The sequence below is a fragment of the Oxyura jamaicensis genome, chromosome 7, assembly GCF_011077185.1.
Source record: "Oxyura jamaicensis isolate SHBP4307 breed ruddy duck chromosome 7, BPBGC_Ojam_1.0, whole genome shotgun sequence".
Taxonomy (NCBI): domain Eukaryota; kingdom Metazoa; phylum Chordata; class Aves; order Anseriformes; family Anatidae; genus Oxyura; species Oxyura jamaicensis.
The window spans coordinates 476,465-493,989 of record NC_048899.1 but is presented as its reverse complement, the minus strand read 5'-3'; the positions used below and the strand labels follow the sequence as shown (position 1 = coordinate 493,989).

Here is a 17,525-nt window from a genome sequence, read left to right as displayed (position 1 = left end):
TACAAGGTAGATGTTTATATATAACAAAGTTTATCAACATTGGTTTTTAGCCCTGCAGGAAGTTTATTTATGTACACATGGCCAGTTTCTGTATTAATATATGGTTCTCTGCTCTCACAGGACCTTGCGACTTGCAATGTGTTATTTTATCCATAATCATTCCTATAGGCTTTTTCTTGGATCCGTGACACCATTCTTCGAGCATAGAAATCCCTGTACTCCTCAGGTAGTTCTTCAAGTGTTTTCAAGGCCCTGTCCAAGATCTGTATAGCTCTAGAGGCTGCCGTGGGATCTTTATTTCCATAAGTGTCACTCTTATCATAGCACTCAGCAGGAAGGTGCTTCCAAAAGACATTCACTGCCACTCCAAATTCCTCAGAAATTACATTGTGGAACCACATAGCTGCAGAAAGAAAATGTCTAAAATTAAGATTGCCATCTAAAACTTCCCTGTGACACATGACAAGTACCAGAATCACCGAAATTAAATCTAGTTGAGGAAAAGCCTCAACTACTTTGTTGTGTTATTTATGGATACTCTTCCATAAATCTCTAAGTATATCACATTGTACCAATTTTCAAGACATTTTCATTCATCCACAATATCAGGCAAACATAATTACTGAAGTAAAGAAATACTCAAACAAGTGGTAACTGTGTAGGATGAAAGTAAGGCATCTTCCTTGTTCACCTCACCCATCTCTATTCAGATATCTGTTTTCACAGAATCAGTCCGTAACCTTGCAGAGATTGTCCAAACATTAATGCAAACTACTGGTGTCAGCCAAGTCACCCATGCAAGTTACTAATATCTGGATGGTAAAATCATGGGGCTTTTCCTTTGAATCATGGGTGTGCTTAAAGATACATTTATATTTTGCCTCACCTAGTATAGTTCCAGGATAAATTTAATGTTATATCTACCTTTCATCGATTTTAAACTAAAAGACAGGATGTTGTGCTTATTGCAGCTTAATCTCTTGATGTCTAGACATCAGAAACTTTTATTCTGAGAAATGAACCAAGAAGTTGCTGTCAGATTAGCAAGTGGGGCTGCATCTATCATCTCTATAATAGCCACATCACTTCTTAAAAGATAACACTGAAAAAATGAGATTAAATATCCCGGAACGCTAACAAAGCTAGCACAATTCTCTAAACTTAACAATCCCTATACTCCTCAGTAGCTTTTAGAGTGCTGAGTGCATCTAAGTTTGGACCAGCACACCTATTGGCAAAGATAAATGAGTAAATGTATTGCACAGAAGATGTCTGTGAACAATAGATATACCTTTAACTGCAATAACAAGATTTATTCCAAAGGAAACAAACACAAATGGCAAGCTCAAAATTAAGTAACCAGTTCAGTTCTAAGAATCTATTTTTAAATCTTCATAGAAAGCTACTACCTTGTTTACTGGCCTGTTTATACTGCCCAGATAATATGAAAATGAATAGGATTAAGTGTCTGCCACAAGCACATGTCGAATTAAAATCTTAAGTAGTAATAGCTCAATAGCATTGATTCAAATGCATTTCCCTCATCACCAGAGATGTTGTCTCAACCCTGGAAGCAGATTTAGCAGATTTGTATTTTGTTTGTGCAGAAAAATGATTAGGACCAGTCTTTCCATTCCTCAGAGTGGATTATAAATGGCTGGAAGGTACTAACAAGTCACATGCCTCACAGTTTCTAAGTGAGGGAAGAACAGAAATGGCACTCAGCTGAAATTCTGTCATTAGAAAACTCAGATCACAGAAGTAATTTATCTTTTGTTAGGTCAATTATTATGGTTGGAAAAATAGACAAATTTTGCCAAAATCCTTAGATGCTCCTACTTATGACAAAAATGCTTTAGCAATGCCATGCCTGGAAATGAGAAGCTGCAAACTGCAAATAAAGCTGTTTAAAAACACAATACAGTCAGGAACTATGTTACATACCTGGAATAAATAACACATCTCCTGCTTCTAGATAACACTCATAGCGCTTGGCTTTCACAAAAAGTGGGTATTTCTCAAAGTCTGGGTTATCGACATCCAGCACCTCCGATTTAGTGCCTAGGAAAGTTTTCAAAAGTAATGAATAGACAGTCTGACTCTTCCAAACAGTAACAAAGCATTTACACACTGCTGGAAGTGGCAGTTCTTGAACAGTTTAATATTGGGTTATTGTTCTTTAACTCCTCAAAAAATCTGGCAAATCTGATGGCACTCCTGATTTACTGAAGAGGCACATTCTCCTGTTCTCTGTGTTTCTCCTATAACCACACCCTTATTAAGGCTAAAAGACATTTCCTCTGACATTTAAAATGTCATTTTAAATCTGGACAGAGCACTGAACTCCACAGGTAGGTGGAGGAGAGAGAACCAGGTAATGCTTCAGTGCTCATTTTCAAGTTCCCTAGCTTGCCCCATTACAAATCTTAGCTTTGATTAAAGCAAACTGCATCAGAGTTAAGGGACCATATCACTTTTTACATTAAGTTGTTGGTGATTTTTTTTTCCTATAGTGCAACACTTTTAAACCGGAAAGCCAACTATGATCACCAAAGTCCAAATGAGATGTACACAGCATACATACCTGATAAATATAAATATGGTACATCTTGAGGACTATACAAAACAACTCGTTTTCTCCCTGTTACTTGGATTAAGAAGTTATCCATTACCTGAAATGAGCATAGTAAAGATGTCAGCCAAAAATTAAGAATGAATACATAGTCTGCAAATAATCTAAAATAGCGTCAATATGAAAAAGGGCATTAAAACCATCATATATTAAGAATTAGCTAAAAGAGCTTCTGCATATAGCTAATCCAAAGAAACCTCAAGAATGAGAGTTACTTTTTCTCTTAGCTGCGCATTCTTCACAAATACTCTATTTGGGAAAAAAAATACCTTCCGAAGCTTTACTTTTTTCCTTGTACAGGGTTCAAGTTTTTATATCTTAAAACAAACTTACTGTGCTTTAGATAACATAAACCAGCAAAATATATTTGGATTTTTTTTTTTTATCAATATTAAAAGAATTTTTCCTCCTACTAACAATGCAAAAAACACCTATTTTTCTTCTAAATATTTATTCAGAATTGCACTGTATAATGTTAGAAGATGTTTGTTATTTGGAGCCTACCACACCGAAATAACAGACTGCCCAAATCATCATACAATTACCAATGAGATGTTTTTCATTAAACAGATCTTTGTCAACAGAAACTTGTAACTTAGTATCTCAATCCCTCAACATCATCTGCAAAATTTTATGCTAATCACATTATTACCTACATCATAATGGGTCCATAGCTGTAATCCTGCTGAGCTGATGCGGAATACACTAGAGAAGAACTGTTCCTTGTCAAAATACTCTGGAATTTGAACATCGTCTGCCAAAACAGGAAACTGCTTTCTGATATCTGCAACATCCTAAATCAAAAAGGACATTTCTCTCTTAGAGAATTATCTGTGCACACTAAAATAGGAGAACACCTTAATATCATTTTCCATCATAGGGAACATAGGGCTAGAACATCAGCATTAGCAAATAACTGAAAATAATAATGCGTCACATTCTTTCAGTGCTGACTTGGTCACCAGTATTAATAAAAATTAAGAGAGCTGCTTTCAACCATTACTGCTAGAAATCACACTGAAGAAGTGAGTATCAGAAATCCTTTTATATTAGCTTACAACAGCTAGAGAATAGGACATGAAGGCTGTACTCTTCGGTGATCAGCTAAACTCTCATAACACCAACTTCTTGGACACTTCGGTTTAAACATTCTGACCTAAATCCAGGCAGATTCCTAGCCCAAGTGATAATAAATAAGTTTTATGCCTGTATTACACAGACAGTAGATGACAACAGACTTTTAAATATATTCCTAAACTGCTACTTCACAATATTAGAACTGCAATCTCAAGTAACTCACCTTCCTAGCATCTTCACCCACTGATCGCAAGTAGTACTTTTCATCCTGTAGATAATACAGAAAGAGAATTGTTTTGGTTTTAATATGAACTACAAATACACTTAAAGCCTTACATTTTTTCATTAATCTAATTTGAGGTTTTATTAAACTACGATGCAAATAGATTGACATTCACAAACTCAGCTACTTTGTTATACTGCCTTCACTCTACTGCTCCCTGCTGTTCATCTCAGTAAGTGGGAAACGTCTATTAACTTAGTAGAAGTGGGAGACTTGTCAGCTGTCTAAGCGTTGCTTTTAATGTATTCAAAGCAAATACAGATTATAACTTAAATTCCTCATAATGCTGATGCAGAAAAGCTCTTTCAGTTGGCTTCAAATCTTACAGCATCCTATTTAGCATACAAGGTGAAAAGCATGTTTGGTTTCAGAACTGTTTGCTTGCTAATTAGTTACCTAAAAAAATCCACACTTTGAACATCACTGCATAAAGATTGCCTAAAGTTTGCTACTCAGAAGTTGTTACAATAAATCCGTATTTGATAGCAGATGTAATCAAACTCTAAAATAACTTCATGACTTTTTATTACAAAACACCTGAATTTTACACTTATTTTAAAGCAAGGTTTGATTTCTTAATTTGTGCTGGAACTTTTTCTCACATGAACAGCTTTTGATAACAAAAACGGGATCATTGACGTTAATCACACTGTAAACAGGCAAAACAATTTCTGAGAAGTTATTTTCCCTCAAGTTTTTCCCTTGGCTCCAAGCCACACAAACCAGTTAAATCTAAGATCAAGTGCTTTAGTGCAGCCAGACTTAAAATTAATTTTTCTTTTCCTCCATATATTGGCAAAACTAATAGAAGAAGCTATGACACTAAGGAAGTTACCTCAGAAAGAAAGTACTCCTTGTGTTTGACTTCAGCTGCTCTTTGTACAAATTCATTAAAAGGCAGAGTTCTGAAATACAAAAATTCAAATTCATACAGTGAATCAATGCAACAACACAGGGCCTACATCATAGGCTTAAAATGATAAGCTCTCCTACCATACCTATTCTAACCAAAGATGCAGTACACTTTTAAAAAATTATTTAACATGATGACTAAGTGTTTACAGTGAATGTTGAAGGTAGAACTAAAACTGAAATCCCGTGCTACAAATCTTTCTGCTTTAGTAAATTGCCGTACTATAGATCCAAACAGAATCATGTAATTGTTTAGCCTGGAAGGAATCTCTGGAAATATTTAACATCAAATTAGGTTTTTCATTATCTCCAAGGATGGAGATGTGCCCAAAAATACTTTGACAATTTCTCTTACAGTATGTCATTTTTCTGCTCATTTGTGGTGCATTTCTGCAGAAAACTACAGCATCAAAAAAACTACAGCTGGGCTACAGGGAAGCCACTATGTCCCAAACAGTTTTAGGTATATAAACAGAAGCTGAACTTCAAGAGTTCTTTTGGAAGAAACTGGGTGATATACATGTTTACTTATGCATACGTATACATATGCATTTTCTTCTATGAATTTATTTATGAGCAGATAAATATTGCCATTTGTAGAGCTATGAAATCTATTCCTGTTTTCTGAATATATCTCTACAGCTATATTTGCTACCTCAGCTGGGGAGAAGACAGGACTTTCAGTATTTTCGATGATTTATTTAGAAATTTCTTAGAATTTATTAAACATTACTTCAGAATATTTAAAAAACCACACCAGACATTACAGCTCATCCCACTGCAATCAACATTACTGTTACATATTTATATAAATAATAGCAATTTTTCATAAGGGCTATAGATTCTGTCCTTAGTTGGTGGCTGGGTAGTAAACCAAGCACACAAAGTAATACAGTTGTTATGAATGTTGTGAATTCAGTGTTATGTTCACTGAAGTTACTATCTCACATTAAGTGCCACTGAATAACAACTACATTGCATATAAATGTCAAGTCTCAGAGCAACCACCAATTGCCTAGGATTAAGGAAAGACTCTCTTCAAACAAAATTGCTCATGATCCTCTACTTATACCTTCCACCAGACTACAACCCGCATCTCACAGTACTTAGACCAATTATCTAAACGCTTTAAGCTTGTTTATAATAATAAAATCCAAAAAACACTTAAGTCAGCACAAAAAAAAATAAAAAATAAAATAATATAAAAAAACCTCTGACTTCAGCTGAGCACTTATATCCTGCCTATTTACATTTTTACTGAAGACAAGTGAGAGCACAGCTCCACAACAGATTAAAGCGATGTATGCTGGCACTCCCTTGCTATTCACCCTAGTTATTTTATCTCCTACCTGTTCTCCACTAGCAGTTGCTTGAGCTAATAGTGAACCTGTTCACAAAGGTAAAACAACAGAAAGACACATTTCTGTACTACATCACAATACAGCTGAACAGGTTCCAAAACCAACACAAAAACAAAACAGGAGCATACAGTTTACAACAGGACTGCAGTTGTATTTACTTGCATCACTTTAAAGTCATGGAACCCCACACTAAGTCTTCAGTATTGCTCTTCTTTTAGTTCTATTTCTTCTCCCTCTATATTAATATAGGGGGCTTGCTCTGGAAAGGGTCAAAGCTTCCTGAATTTGTAGTGAATTAGGTTAAAGTCACTAAATTATTAACACTTGCTATAATGAAGCACCATCAAAGCACCTCCACACAGCTGTCTACAAAACTGCTAGAACTAGCACAGCCGATCAACTCACAGTAAGACATACAACAACAACAAAAAAAACAGAGCAGGGGAAAGGAAACAGTTATTTGGTACGACCTGATTTCAAAGTTCATTGTGCAGTGAGCAGAATATAACATGATTAAACAGTATTTTTCCCCTGAACAATGGGTAACACTCATAGGGACTTGTAGCTTGTTACATGTACAGCACATGCTTCTGCCTTCTTAGAAGTCTAAGAAACTGGACACATCATCTTCCTTCTTCAGAAAAAAAAATAAAAAATAAAAAAATAAAGGCATTTACGCTGGAAGAACAATACAACAAGTAAGATTACGTGAACTCTGAAGACAAGTTTTGTCAGCTATGCAAGAGGAACTTCAAAGGGGATCAAGGGTTTATGTGAGTTTTAGCAACATTAAAGAGCTGGTGAAAGAGGTATGGTATCCAGTAGCTTGAACATAATGGGAACTGCAAAGGCTAATTTTAAAATGATCTTAATTTAATTACTAACATCCCTCTAGAGTGGAATAGCATGCCTGCTGCATGCCAGCATCCAAAGAGGTTCAGATATATAGTGAATCAGAAATTGGCACTATTCAGTAACATTGAAAAGGCACCATACAATTAAAACAGACTAGCATATCATCTAATATCAATGCCCATCTCAAATTTCCTACAGGAATGCTCTGTCAAAATCTTTACATGACATTTCTCCATGTCATCATTTTCAAGGTCCTGCTTGCCACCTTCTTTTACTCAGTATTTATTCATGGCATTGAGATATTTGTGGAATGAATGGAGGGGGAAATCAAGGACAGCACTTGGGTATGCTATTGAAAGTTTTCACAAACTAGCTTCACATTCTCACCCTCGACTTGAAACTATGCACTGTATTTCTGGCAGTTACGAGTGTATACCTTTAAATATAAAAGATTTTGGATTGAAGTACCTATAAACAAAGTTCTTACTGAGGAAATCCATCTGTGGTACTGCAGAAACATGAATTTTTACTTCTTTAGATCCTTCAGCTTGGCTCAGGTAATCTACTGTCCATTTGGTTGTGCAAGAGCCCAGTTCCATTCCTTTCAGCACTACTGGCTTTCTCTACGGAAGAAATAAACAAACAAACAAAAATGGAAACAAAATATGATGATTGCATCCAGTGGGGGAAAAAAAAAAAAAAAAAGTAATTTTAAAACTAAATATATGCAAACAACTCGATTGAATATCAGAATCTGATACACAGTCACAACTATTCACAACTGAACAATGTGAATTAGAATGCTGAGCAGTCTTTTTTTTTTTTTTTTAAACCACTGTTAAATAAAATTACATCACCAATCACATGCCAGAGCTTTTCAGCAGTTTGGTAGGAATTTGCCTCTAGAAATTCCTTGCTCCTAAGCTTACATTCATTTTAATGGATCACGATGTAAAAAATTATCTTTAGTACCAGGCTTCTAACCCAAACTATTTCCGTTCCCTTACTGCAAGGAACATCCTATCTCCAACTAATTGCTTTGGAAAGCAGGTTCATTTCTCCGTAGGTAGTGTATGTTACTCGTGAATCCATACACCTCCCCGAGGCAGATGGCTTTAAGTGAAACACCTGCGGCCACACTCCGTTTGCAAGCAGCCCCCACTCCGTTTGCAAGCAGCCCCCTACAGGGATTGAACCAAGACTTCCCCCAGCAGCTGCGAAAGAGGAGGCCGCGTACAAAATGCCGTAGCCGTGACCTAGGCACCCCTTTGGGAGGACTGAGAGGCCGTACCTGGGGGTAGACATCCTGCAGGAAGCACTCCCGGCCCACGCCGCCCAGGCTGGGCACCGCCACCGCCTCCTGCCCCCGCCGCGCCATGCTCGCTGCCGGTCCGGTGTCCGCCGGTCCCCCCGGCAAAGGGCGCCTGGAGCGCAGCGCGGCGGCGGAACCGGCGGAGACGCCTCTGTTTCCCGCTGAGCGAACGGAGCGGCCGCCCTGAGGGACGGGCGGAGGCACGGCCGCGGCCATGATGGCGCTGCGCGGGGCCGCCGGGCCCGGCCGCTGGTTGGGGCGGGCGCTCGCGGCTCCGGGGGTGGCCCGGGCCCCGCAGGTCGCCTCCGCCGCCTCGGGCCTGGTCCCGGGCTGGAGCTGGGTCCGCTGCCCGGCGGGACCCCGGCCGCTCGGGCCCGCCGCCCGCTTCGCCAGCACACAGGGGCGTGGGCCGGAGGCCGAGGGGCCGCGGCGGCGGGTGCTGGTGGTGCGGATCACCAGCCCGCTGGCCTGGCTGCGGACCCGCTGTTACTACCTGCTCATCCGTCTCTACTTCGACCCCGAGTTCAGCGTCGAGGAGTTCACGCGGGGCGCCAAGCAGGTGAGGGGGCGGGCGGTCTGCCGGGAATCCCTCGTCTTGCGTGGAGGGCGCCCGTCGTTAGCAGAGCCCCAAAAAACGGCGGCAGCCGCCCAGTGAGGAGAGTCTGAGGAGAGCCCCGCAACGAGCCCTGTCCCGAGGCCCGCTGGCTGCTGGCGGTGCCCTGCTGCTTTGCAGTTCACCCGTCAGGTGCAAGCGGCTTTCTGCCTCTGTCCTGAAGTGCCTCACGGCTGGTGGAAGCCAGAGTGGCCAGAGGAGTGGGTTTTCTCCTCATCTGAGAGTTTGCAGGGTTTTATTTCTCTAGATCCCCAAATCATACATTCTACTATCCCCTGAAGTAGTATGAAGAAAAACATTTCTTAACATTTTAGGGACTTTAAGTTGTTATATAGGTCATTTTAGCTGTTTTTCTTGTAAAATTATGAAGCTTAGGTGGTTGTAGAATTGTTTCATACATCTGCTTCTCCAAGCTTGTGAACCTAACAACCACTGTCAGCAAAATGCATCAGTTCTCAAAGTTAGTCGTGGAAAACTAGTACTGTTAGCAGTGAAATGTAAGTTACTGTGTTTGATTAAAAAAGAAACAAAAAAACAGATGATGAGGACAACGTTAATATGCTTGAGACCTTTAAAAAAACACATATGTTGCAGTGTGTGGAGAACTACCTGTTTTACTTTGCCCTGTTCTTGTTTATGTTTACTTTAAGGCCTTAAACATGCTGTCAGCATTTAACAAGCACAATATTTGCACGCACAGGGTTGTTACTGTATGTAATTATACCTACAGAATTGAGGAAAAAGGGATGTTGTGTTCCTCTGAGGTTTAGGGACTAGACTAGATTTATAAATATTTTTATTTTTTTTTAGATCTGAGCTTCTGTTTTGACTGACACTGGACTGGGAAAAGGTGCAGGTTGAGAAGGAGAATATTTAGAGGAAATACATAGTGTTTGAATTATCAGAAGAAAGAAAGAATAAAAACTATTCATAGGTTACTGCATTATTTTTTTTTTTTATTAAGGCATTCATTTGTCTGAAAAAAGTTTCATGCTCTAAATAAGGTGGAAAAGAAACCTTATGTTTTTGTCAGCAAATAGAATAACTTACTTTTTTTTAAAGCTGGAGGGGTCCCATATCAATGTTGACATACTTTGCAAGCAAGGAAGTCTTAAATCATGGAACATTTAGATAGCCTGTCCTATAATGATGGATTTGTTTGAAAAAATAAGCTAATCTAAAATTCATGTACTAGTTCTCTTTTTTTTTTTTTTTTTGTAGGCCTTTTCTGTTGTTTCACAGCTGCTGTCTCAGCGTAAACTTGATCTGCTAGATGGGCTTGTGTCAGCAGAGGTAAGTGTTTCCCACCTCTCATTCTGCCAATTGATGTTTTCCATTATGAAGCAACATGTATTCAGCCTGCCAGTATCTACAAGCACTGTCAGTTTGGTTTAATTGGGGAAAAACAGCATAACATTGAATAGGGTGATTGTCTTGTAGCTTTTTGTTTAATTTCAAGGCATGAAAATTAATTTAGAGTTACTGTATAGGAAAAAAATAATAATAATGTCCTTGCCACTAAGCATAGGGACCAATTGCCAAAAAGATGGCTGGTGTACCAGAAGGGATTTGAAAGGTGATGGATTCTAGATTGCAGCTGGATTTGCATACCCCTGTTGGTGTAAGCAGATAGCTGAAACTTCCAGTGTGTGCACCAGAATTCAGGTGAAGGAACTAATTTGTGTTCTTCGTTGCTGCCCCAATACATTCCCATCCCAGGCATATAATATAGCCAATTCTTGGTTTCAGCTGGGGGGCCGCAGTCTTTTGTCATGGTCACATGGCCATGGCTGACCTGGCTAGTTAAATAACAGTGTTGTTTGTGTTCTATCTCTTTGTGAATTCTTAATTGCTGAAGTTCTCTTGGCCTTCCCAGAGGGCAGAGGTAGCAGATGCATCAGATTCAAGTGGAGGAGATGCCTCAGGTCTGTCTCTGCCCTGTTAATGGATGTCAGCTTGGCCTGTCCTATTGGCATTCATGCTTTTGCAACAAAAATTTTGTCACCATTCTAGCACATCCCTACTGGACAATCTAACCTCCTCTTTAAGCAGAGATAGAAATAAAATGTGAGTAATAATAATGAAATAGTTGTTTTGAAAGAACATCTTCTCTTCCTCTGCTTGTCTTAAATTCTTCAGGTGATTAGGGGTCATATTGCTTCAGACACTCAAAATGTGTGAAGTAGGTGAAGCTCTGATACAACACTACTTCATTGCTTTGTCCAGTGGAATTTATACCTAGCATGCATTAGAAGCCAGTGTCTTCTAGTGAAGATGCCTCTTGCTTCCACATGACCTCTGGATTTGCCTATTTTTCCAAAGGGGCAATTGAAGTTAGGATTAAAAACTGAATACAGGTTAAAAACGTGCTGCATGGCTTCATCCTTCTTGGTGATGCTTCTATTCAAGTAGTGCACCACACCCTTTCTACTTAACACGGTTGTGTAGATCTTAGGATGCTCAAATACTATGGCTGTGAATGTGATGTGCAACTTAAGTCCTAGAGGAATGGTTTTCCAGTCTTTTCTGATGGGCAAATGTCTAAACATTTTCCAGTGGGAATGTGGATCCTGAAGTGGCAAAGATAAACTTAGTGGTAATGGAACAGATTTACAAAGAAATTTGTGAGAACTGAGAAATGATTGAATCAAAAGCTAAAGAATATCCCATATAGAGAAGTCAGCAGTGCGAAGGCAGAGTGTAAGTATGATTGTGGAAGTAAACTTAACTGGTATTTTCTGGGTTTACATGCGTTGAAACTTCTGTTTTGACAGTATCTTTTCTAATCATTTTTTAAAATATTCTCATTGGTTTGAGTATTAAATGAATCTTGTTTAATATTGTTAATTAGGGCTTGGGAGAGCCTGGTGCTTTTTCACTTCCCATATTGTACGTTATACAATGTTACACAAATGCCATAGCAATATGTTTCATTTTATTAACTGTAGTAGATAAGGTTGTTACTTCAATTTCCTAGTGGAAAAATTAAGTGAGTTTTTCTGAATTTAGGTACTTCAGGTGCTGAAGGAAAAGATTTCCTTTCTCTCTGACAACCACAGGGATGCTTTAGCAGCTGACGTTGATGCAATCATGTACACAACAGAAGGAGATATTCGCATTTACTACGATGATGATGGTATGTTTAGAATTCTAAAACGTCTCAGCAATGGGCAGTCTTTTTCCTGGTTTTGCTTACAGCAGGCGTTCTCTTTACAGGGGTGTTTTTGAATTCTTCTCATTCCTTGTTCTTCTGTTTATAGTTCATCTATATATATAGTTTTCTAATTTCCTTCTAAACTGGAATTTGAGATGTTATTAGTAAGTTACCATTTGTTACTGAGGTACTGTTTTGACTTCTGTAGGTTTTGCTCCTGCCTATTAGCTAATTTCAAGTTTAGTTTTTAGTTCTTAATCTGAAGCCAGACAAATTACTATATACAGAAAGCTGGTTGCTTCAGCAGTGAAAATATATCTTCCAGGAATAATAATGAAGTCTAGATAAATATTTTTTTTTCTCTTCATATCTATTCTGCTTTTGTGGAATATACTTATAGGGCATTGATCTTATTTATTTAAAGTGGTGAGTTCAAACAAGTTTCTCTTGTTTACATGCCAGTATTACATGTTCAGTTCTGTCAGGCACAGTTGAGGTGGTTCATAGTCTACCCATGGGTCTTCCAATAAACGTTTCAAATTCTCAAAGCCAGTGAGCTTTTTTTCTTGCTTTTGGGCAGAGATTTTTTTTCCACTTTGCTTCTAAGAATCAATTCCTTTACTCACTCTTGTAGTATCAATCATTGGCTTTGGATGTTGTGATAACCTGTTTTTTTTATACAGTTCTATTGTTTACATTCTTAGGCAAAGCTCATAAATTACATACTTTTCTACTGAGTGTATTTTTATTGCTAAACAGCAGGAATATGGTTATAAATGGCTTTATTGTTCATTATTTTGTTACACATTCTTTCTGGCTGAAGTCAGAAACCCTTCCTCTGCAGAATATATGCTACACAGCAAATATTTCTATTTGACCAAAATGACATCTACATTATGCTTTATTTCCAACAGGCAGAAAGTTTGTTAGTATCCTGATGCGTTTCTGGTATCTGAATGGAGCTAACCTACCTGATGAAGTACCAGGTGAAACCAAAGTTTTCCAAATTGTGTTTGGAGATGAAAGCACAAAAGAAAAAAGACATCTTTTAACAGCGAACTATGAGTAAGTCTCCTTGCCCCTTTTATGTACGTGGGCTAGTTGTATGGAAGCTAGTTTGGCAACTGAAAACATTCACACTGTGCCACTGCAGAACTTGGTATGTTTTAGTTTACCTTGTTTCTAAATGAAGCTAGTTCTGATCCAGCTTTCCAGTCCCTATTGTAGGGCCAAACTTTTAAAATACCCTTTAATGTCATTATGTTATTGTCTTGCTTCTGAGTTGAGATTAACTGGAATTCTGTCAGGAGGAGCAATATTTGTAGCACTGTATGAATCTTCTGGTCCTTTCCTGTGCTGCTCCTGCAGCTTTCAGGAAAAAGGCCAATGTCAGTCCTTGGTTCCCATTTCTTGTAGCACAAGTAACAGCAGTGCAGTCAAGTGAAGCAGTCAAGTGCAGTGCTGTTGACTTATTTCCTGCACAGAAGTCAGCAGTTAGCTGAATTAAGTAGCCTGGGGAAGAGGAAATTATTTAGCCAAATGCTTTCTGCAGAAAGAGCAAAGCAAGCATCACTTGGTATTCAGGTAATTCATGCCACTGATCCAAGCCCTTAAAGCTCATGTTAGTCACATGGATGTATTGTCATAGGAATTATTATAAATAATGCCTCTGCTAGTGTACTAATGGCAAATCAATGTGGAAATATCTGCACAGTTTGTGAAATGTACTGAAAATAATTCTCAGAAGTTGGAAAAAGTGAGGATTTTTGTGTGAGAAATGCAGTATAATCAGTTTACCTCTACACCCATATTTGAAATGGAGAGGCTGTGGGGGTCTATACGATGAGAAGCTCAAAAACAAAGGAAATGCTCTGAGGATACCAGAAATTTTTGCCTGGATGGATTTTCCTGGATCCATCTATTACCCAATTTCTGAACAACTGGAGGTTTCTGAGGCTACCGTTTATCTCAAGAGCCTGACTTTAAGGCCTAAAGTATCTGTTCCTAATTCCCAGCAGAGCAGTCGTTGCAGGTAGATAATCCTTCTATCTACTATGCTGACCTAAACTCAAACTAGCAAAGATACCTCAAGCTTTGGAAGCCTAGCAATAAGTATTAGGATGTCTGGAGAAGACAGTTTTGTGGAGTGGATTGGCATATAACAGTAAAGCAATGATGTTAGAGCGCTCTTGTTCACAACATGCATGTTACTTGGGATTGTGAATATTCAGCTTGAAGCTCAGACTTACTGTTAAATGGCAAGCAGTCAAAATTGACATGCTCAGGGAAGAAAGCATTAATGACTACAAAAGGAAGATATAAGATTCTTTGAAAATAGGGGTCGAATGTCTTCATTTTCCTGTCCACTGTGGAATTTACTCTTAGGTTCGGTACTATTGCTAGCTGGATCTTTGTGTTTCTGAAAATGTATTACTTTATTAGTATTTAAAGCATAATTCAGTGAAAATGATTTATTTTTTTTTAAGGTAGAATGCCTAGCACATGATTTTGCTTTATAATGCAGTTTCCATCTTACTAAATCAAAACCCTTTATTTAGAGATGAGCTGCCACAAAGCTATAATCTTGGTTACTGGTATAAAAGCTGAGTGCTGTTTTGACATCAAGGTCATTACTGTTGCTGCTTGATCCTGTCTGTGGGACCTGAACCAAAACACTGAAGTCAGTGCACTTTGTTTCTTGCTAAAGAATTAATTTTGATCTTCCATTTTGGGGCATAAGCATTAAAGTCTAAAGAGCTTTCACAGAAATAACATTGAAGTAAAATATTTCTTCATGATTTCTTGTTGCTGTTACTATCTCTTCAGGGATTAAGTAGATTTTAATAACTCTTCACCTACTGTGTTGCCTTTTCCAGGTTCCAAAGGGAATTTACAGAAGGAGCAAAACCAGACTGGACAATTACACGGATTGAGCATCCAAGGCTATTAGAATAAATACCTTCTACAGTGTCTTTACATTATGACCATTATTAATTATAAATATTCTGATTTAACAAATATCAGATGGTTTTGGTGTCTTTTTTGCTCTCCCCCCAAAAGAGAAAAATAAATTACATATTTAATTTCCCAAAGTAGTTTCTGAAATTTACGCTATGCTGAAGAATTACAATAAAGCCTTTTCCCTGGAACAGGCTGGTACAGGTTTAATTGGTACTATTGCTCATTCAAGGTGCATTTTCCTCATAGATGGTGCACTTTCACGTGAGCCAGTGTCATGGGTATGCTGACTTATGTTCTGAGAAGAAATGGTACTACTTGAAGATAAACAGCACTTTCATGGCTAATGGCCCTTCTGAGTTATTTTCATGTATTTTTTTCCCTAGGGACTGTACAGTATGTAACTGAATAATATGCAAGATGAGATAGAGGTAGATGGACTTCTTAGGTTGTCTAGCTTCAGCAGTTCATTTTGTGGTAATTTTACTCTTGAATGTATTTTAGATTAAGAAACTTAGAGCTGTTAATGTTCGGTGCAAAACTGGAATAAGAAAAAGCTTTTAACAATGCACTGGGAAAATAGATCAGTTTTTTGATAATAAAAACAACATTCCTTTCAATTCAGTAACATGCAGACAATTCCAAGTTCAGAGGTTTACAATAGAATAATCAGTCTAAAACTTAAGAGGACCTGTCAGTGTAGCTAAATTAAGTCCTCTTTTGGAAATGCTTGTAGAAGAGACGAGCAAATCATTACAATTGGATGTTGCAAATTACCAGTTTCCAAGTTCTCACATTATCTGTTTGTGGAATGCAATCCCTGGTCTTCATAGCTTGAGATTTTTATATGTAGTTCAACAGGAATTCATAACAGTTTTCATATTCCTCATTTCAGCTTTAATGATAAAGCTAACTTTCTACCCAGGCATGTTTTAGACATTTGTTCAGTGCTTTAAAAATGTAAGGTATAATTAGTGTGATTCACAGTAAACAAAGCTTCAGAGTTCAGATCGGTTGTTGGAGTATCTTAATGGTGAGAACGTTTAAAGCTTATCAGTAAGTTTTCATGTCAAATACTGACAAGATAGTAACAGTATTTTGCTCTTAGCAGCAGCAACCTAACTTTATAATGGAGGATTTTAATTTAGCATCTGGACAAAATTCAGTGTTGACAGCCTTGTCTTCAGGGGAGAAACACAATCCTGTGTTAAAATTGCATGTAATTGTTTTGTAGGTGGTCAGTCTGGAAGTTTGAAAGAAACAGAAAATTGTTTATTCTGTGGCAATTTGCTAGAGTGATGCTAAGTGGTAACATGTCCAGTTTGGCTAGCCAATGGTGTGGTGCGAGGAGATGCAATCTTCAGCTCTATTTAACATAGTCACAGGAGAAATAAGCAGAACAGTAGTGAAGGGCACAGGTGCACTTCTAAGAAGTCATTTTCATGGAGCAAAAGAAGACAAATCTGTTTTAAGTGAAATAATCTGTATTCAGGAGTCTCTGTTTTTCACATTAAAGAGTTTGTCTAGAAGTTCTGGTATATCTCTCTGAATTGGATTATTTTATTTATATCTTTCACTTTATTAGACGTATCAGAATGGCAGACTGTCCTGAGTGAGGAGGGATTGCCTTTTTATTACTGAGTGCTCCTTTTTTTGATAGCAAAGGCAGAGCAGCCCCTTCCATATGATTTAACAGTGAAAAAAATGTCATCTTTAACACTTTGATTTTCTTCCACTGTAAAATGGTGACTTGGTGTAAACACGTCCAAAGCTGATAACAAAGTTTTGTTGAGGAATAAGATGTCATTGGAGATCTGCATGCTCTATGCTTTCCAAGTGGAGTTTGTCTTGTGTTTTTGGGGGACTTTTGGGGTTGTTTTTCCTTTAATCTCCATTAACAAAATTGTCCTGGAGACTATAAATCTCAGACCTGTAGTAGCTTTGTATGATCTACAGGTGACTGTTGTGTCAATAGCTCCTAAGGAAATGGAAGCTGTAACCAACTGATACGCTAATTTCAGAGAATAATTTGTTCCCTTTTCAGGATAACCTGTTTTTAAACCCCACAAAGAGTCTCAAAATACTGAAATTTTACAGGAGGAATCAAACTGTTTAGTCTTTTAGATTTATTATATCATTACCTTGCATTTTCCTCAACTCAAAAAAAGGCATTTCAGATTTTCTATGCCCTTAAAACTTGTCTTGTGCAGTTTTTAGATGGCAGTGGGCACAAGCTGTTTGCTGTCATTGTGCTGTTGGGAAATATTACTGTACAGTGATACTGTTTTTTCACATTTTCTCTGTGTTTTGGCATAACACAAAATGGCTACCTTGCTGTTTGCTGTCAAGAACAGATTTTCCTGTGGGC

At 38.1% G+C, this 17,525-nt stretch overlaps 2 protein-coding genes across 2 annotated transcripts; one reads left to right on the top strand and one right to left on the bottom strand.

Annotated features, from left to right (window-relative positions):
- Nucleotides 1-7: 7 nt before the first annotated feature.
- TYW5 (tRNA-yW synthesizing protein 5) lies at nucleotides 8-8,679 on the bottom strand. Its single transcript, XM_035331148.1, has 8 exons — nucleotides 8,412-8,679; nucleotides 7,589-7,743; nucleotides 4,828-4,897; nucleotides 3,933-3,977; nucleotides 3,289-3,426; nucleotides 2,585-2,672; nucleotides 1,945-2,061; nucleotides 8-403 (listed from the first exon to the last, which is right to left on the bottom strand). Exons 1-8 carry the CDS (start codon nucleotides 8,646-8,648, stop codon nucleotides 147-149), a joined length of 1,107 nt encoding a protein of 368 aa, XP_035187039.1. The 5' UTR covers nucleotides 8,649-8,679; the 3' UTR covers nucleotides 8-146.
- MAIP1 (matrix AAA peptidase interacting protein 1) lies at nucleotides 8,635-15,219 on the top strand. Its single transcript, XM_035331149.1, has 5 exons — nucleotides 8,635-8,991; nucleotides 10,267-10,338; nucleotides 12,055-12,181; nucleotides 13,114-13,264; nucleotides 15,076-15,219. Exons 1-5 carry the CDS (start codon nucleotides 8,647-8,649, stop codon nucleotides 15,152-15,154), a joined length of 774 nt encoding a protein of 257 aa, XP_035187040.1. The 5' UTR covers nucleotides 8,635-8,646; the 3' UTR covers nucleotides 15,155-15,219.
- Nucleotides 15,220-17,525: the final 2,306 nt, after the last annotated feature.

What these genes read in the sequence shown, in the direction of transcription:
- MAIP1 (XM_035331149.1), top strand. Translation starts at nt 8,647, where the DNA reads ATGATGGCGCTGCGCGGGGCCGCCGGGCCCGGCCGCTGGTTGGGGCGG. An exon ending in TCACGCGGGGCGCCAAGCAG is followed by an intron (nt 8,992 to 10,266) that starts GTGAGGGGGCGG and finishes TTTTTTTTGTAG; the next exon opens with GCCTTTTCTGTTGTTTCACA. An exon ending in CTTTTAACAGCGAACTATGA is followed by an intron (nt 13,265 to 15,075) that starts GTAAGTCTCCTT and finishes TGCCTTTTCCAG; the next exon opens with GTTCCAAAGGGAATTTACAG.
- TYW5 (XM_035331148.1), bottom strand. Translation starts at nt 8,648, where the DNA reads ATGGCCGCGGCCGTGCCTCCGCCCGTCCCTCAGGGCGGCCGCTCCGTT. An exon ending in AGCTATGGACCCATTATGAT is followed by an intron (nt 2,673 to 3,288) that starts GTAGGTAATAAT and finishes TGCTCATTTCAG; the next exon opens with GTAATGGATAACTTCTTAAT. An exon ending in ACCATATTTATATTTATCAG is followed by an intron (nt 2,062 to 2,584) that starts GTATGTATGCTG and finishes AAACTTTCCTAG; the next exon opens with GCACTAAATCGGAGGTGCTG.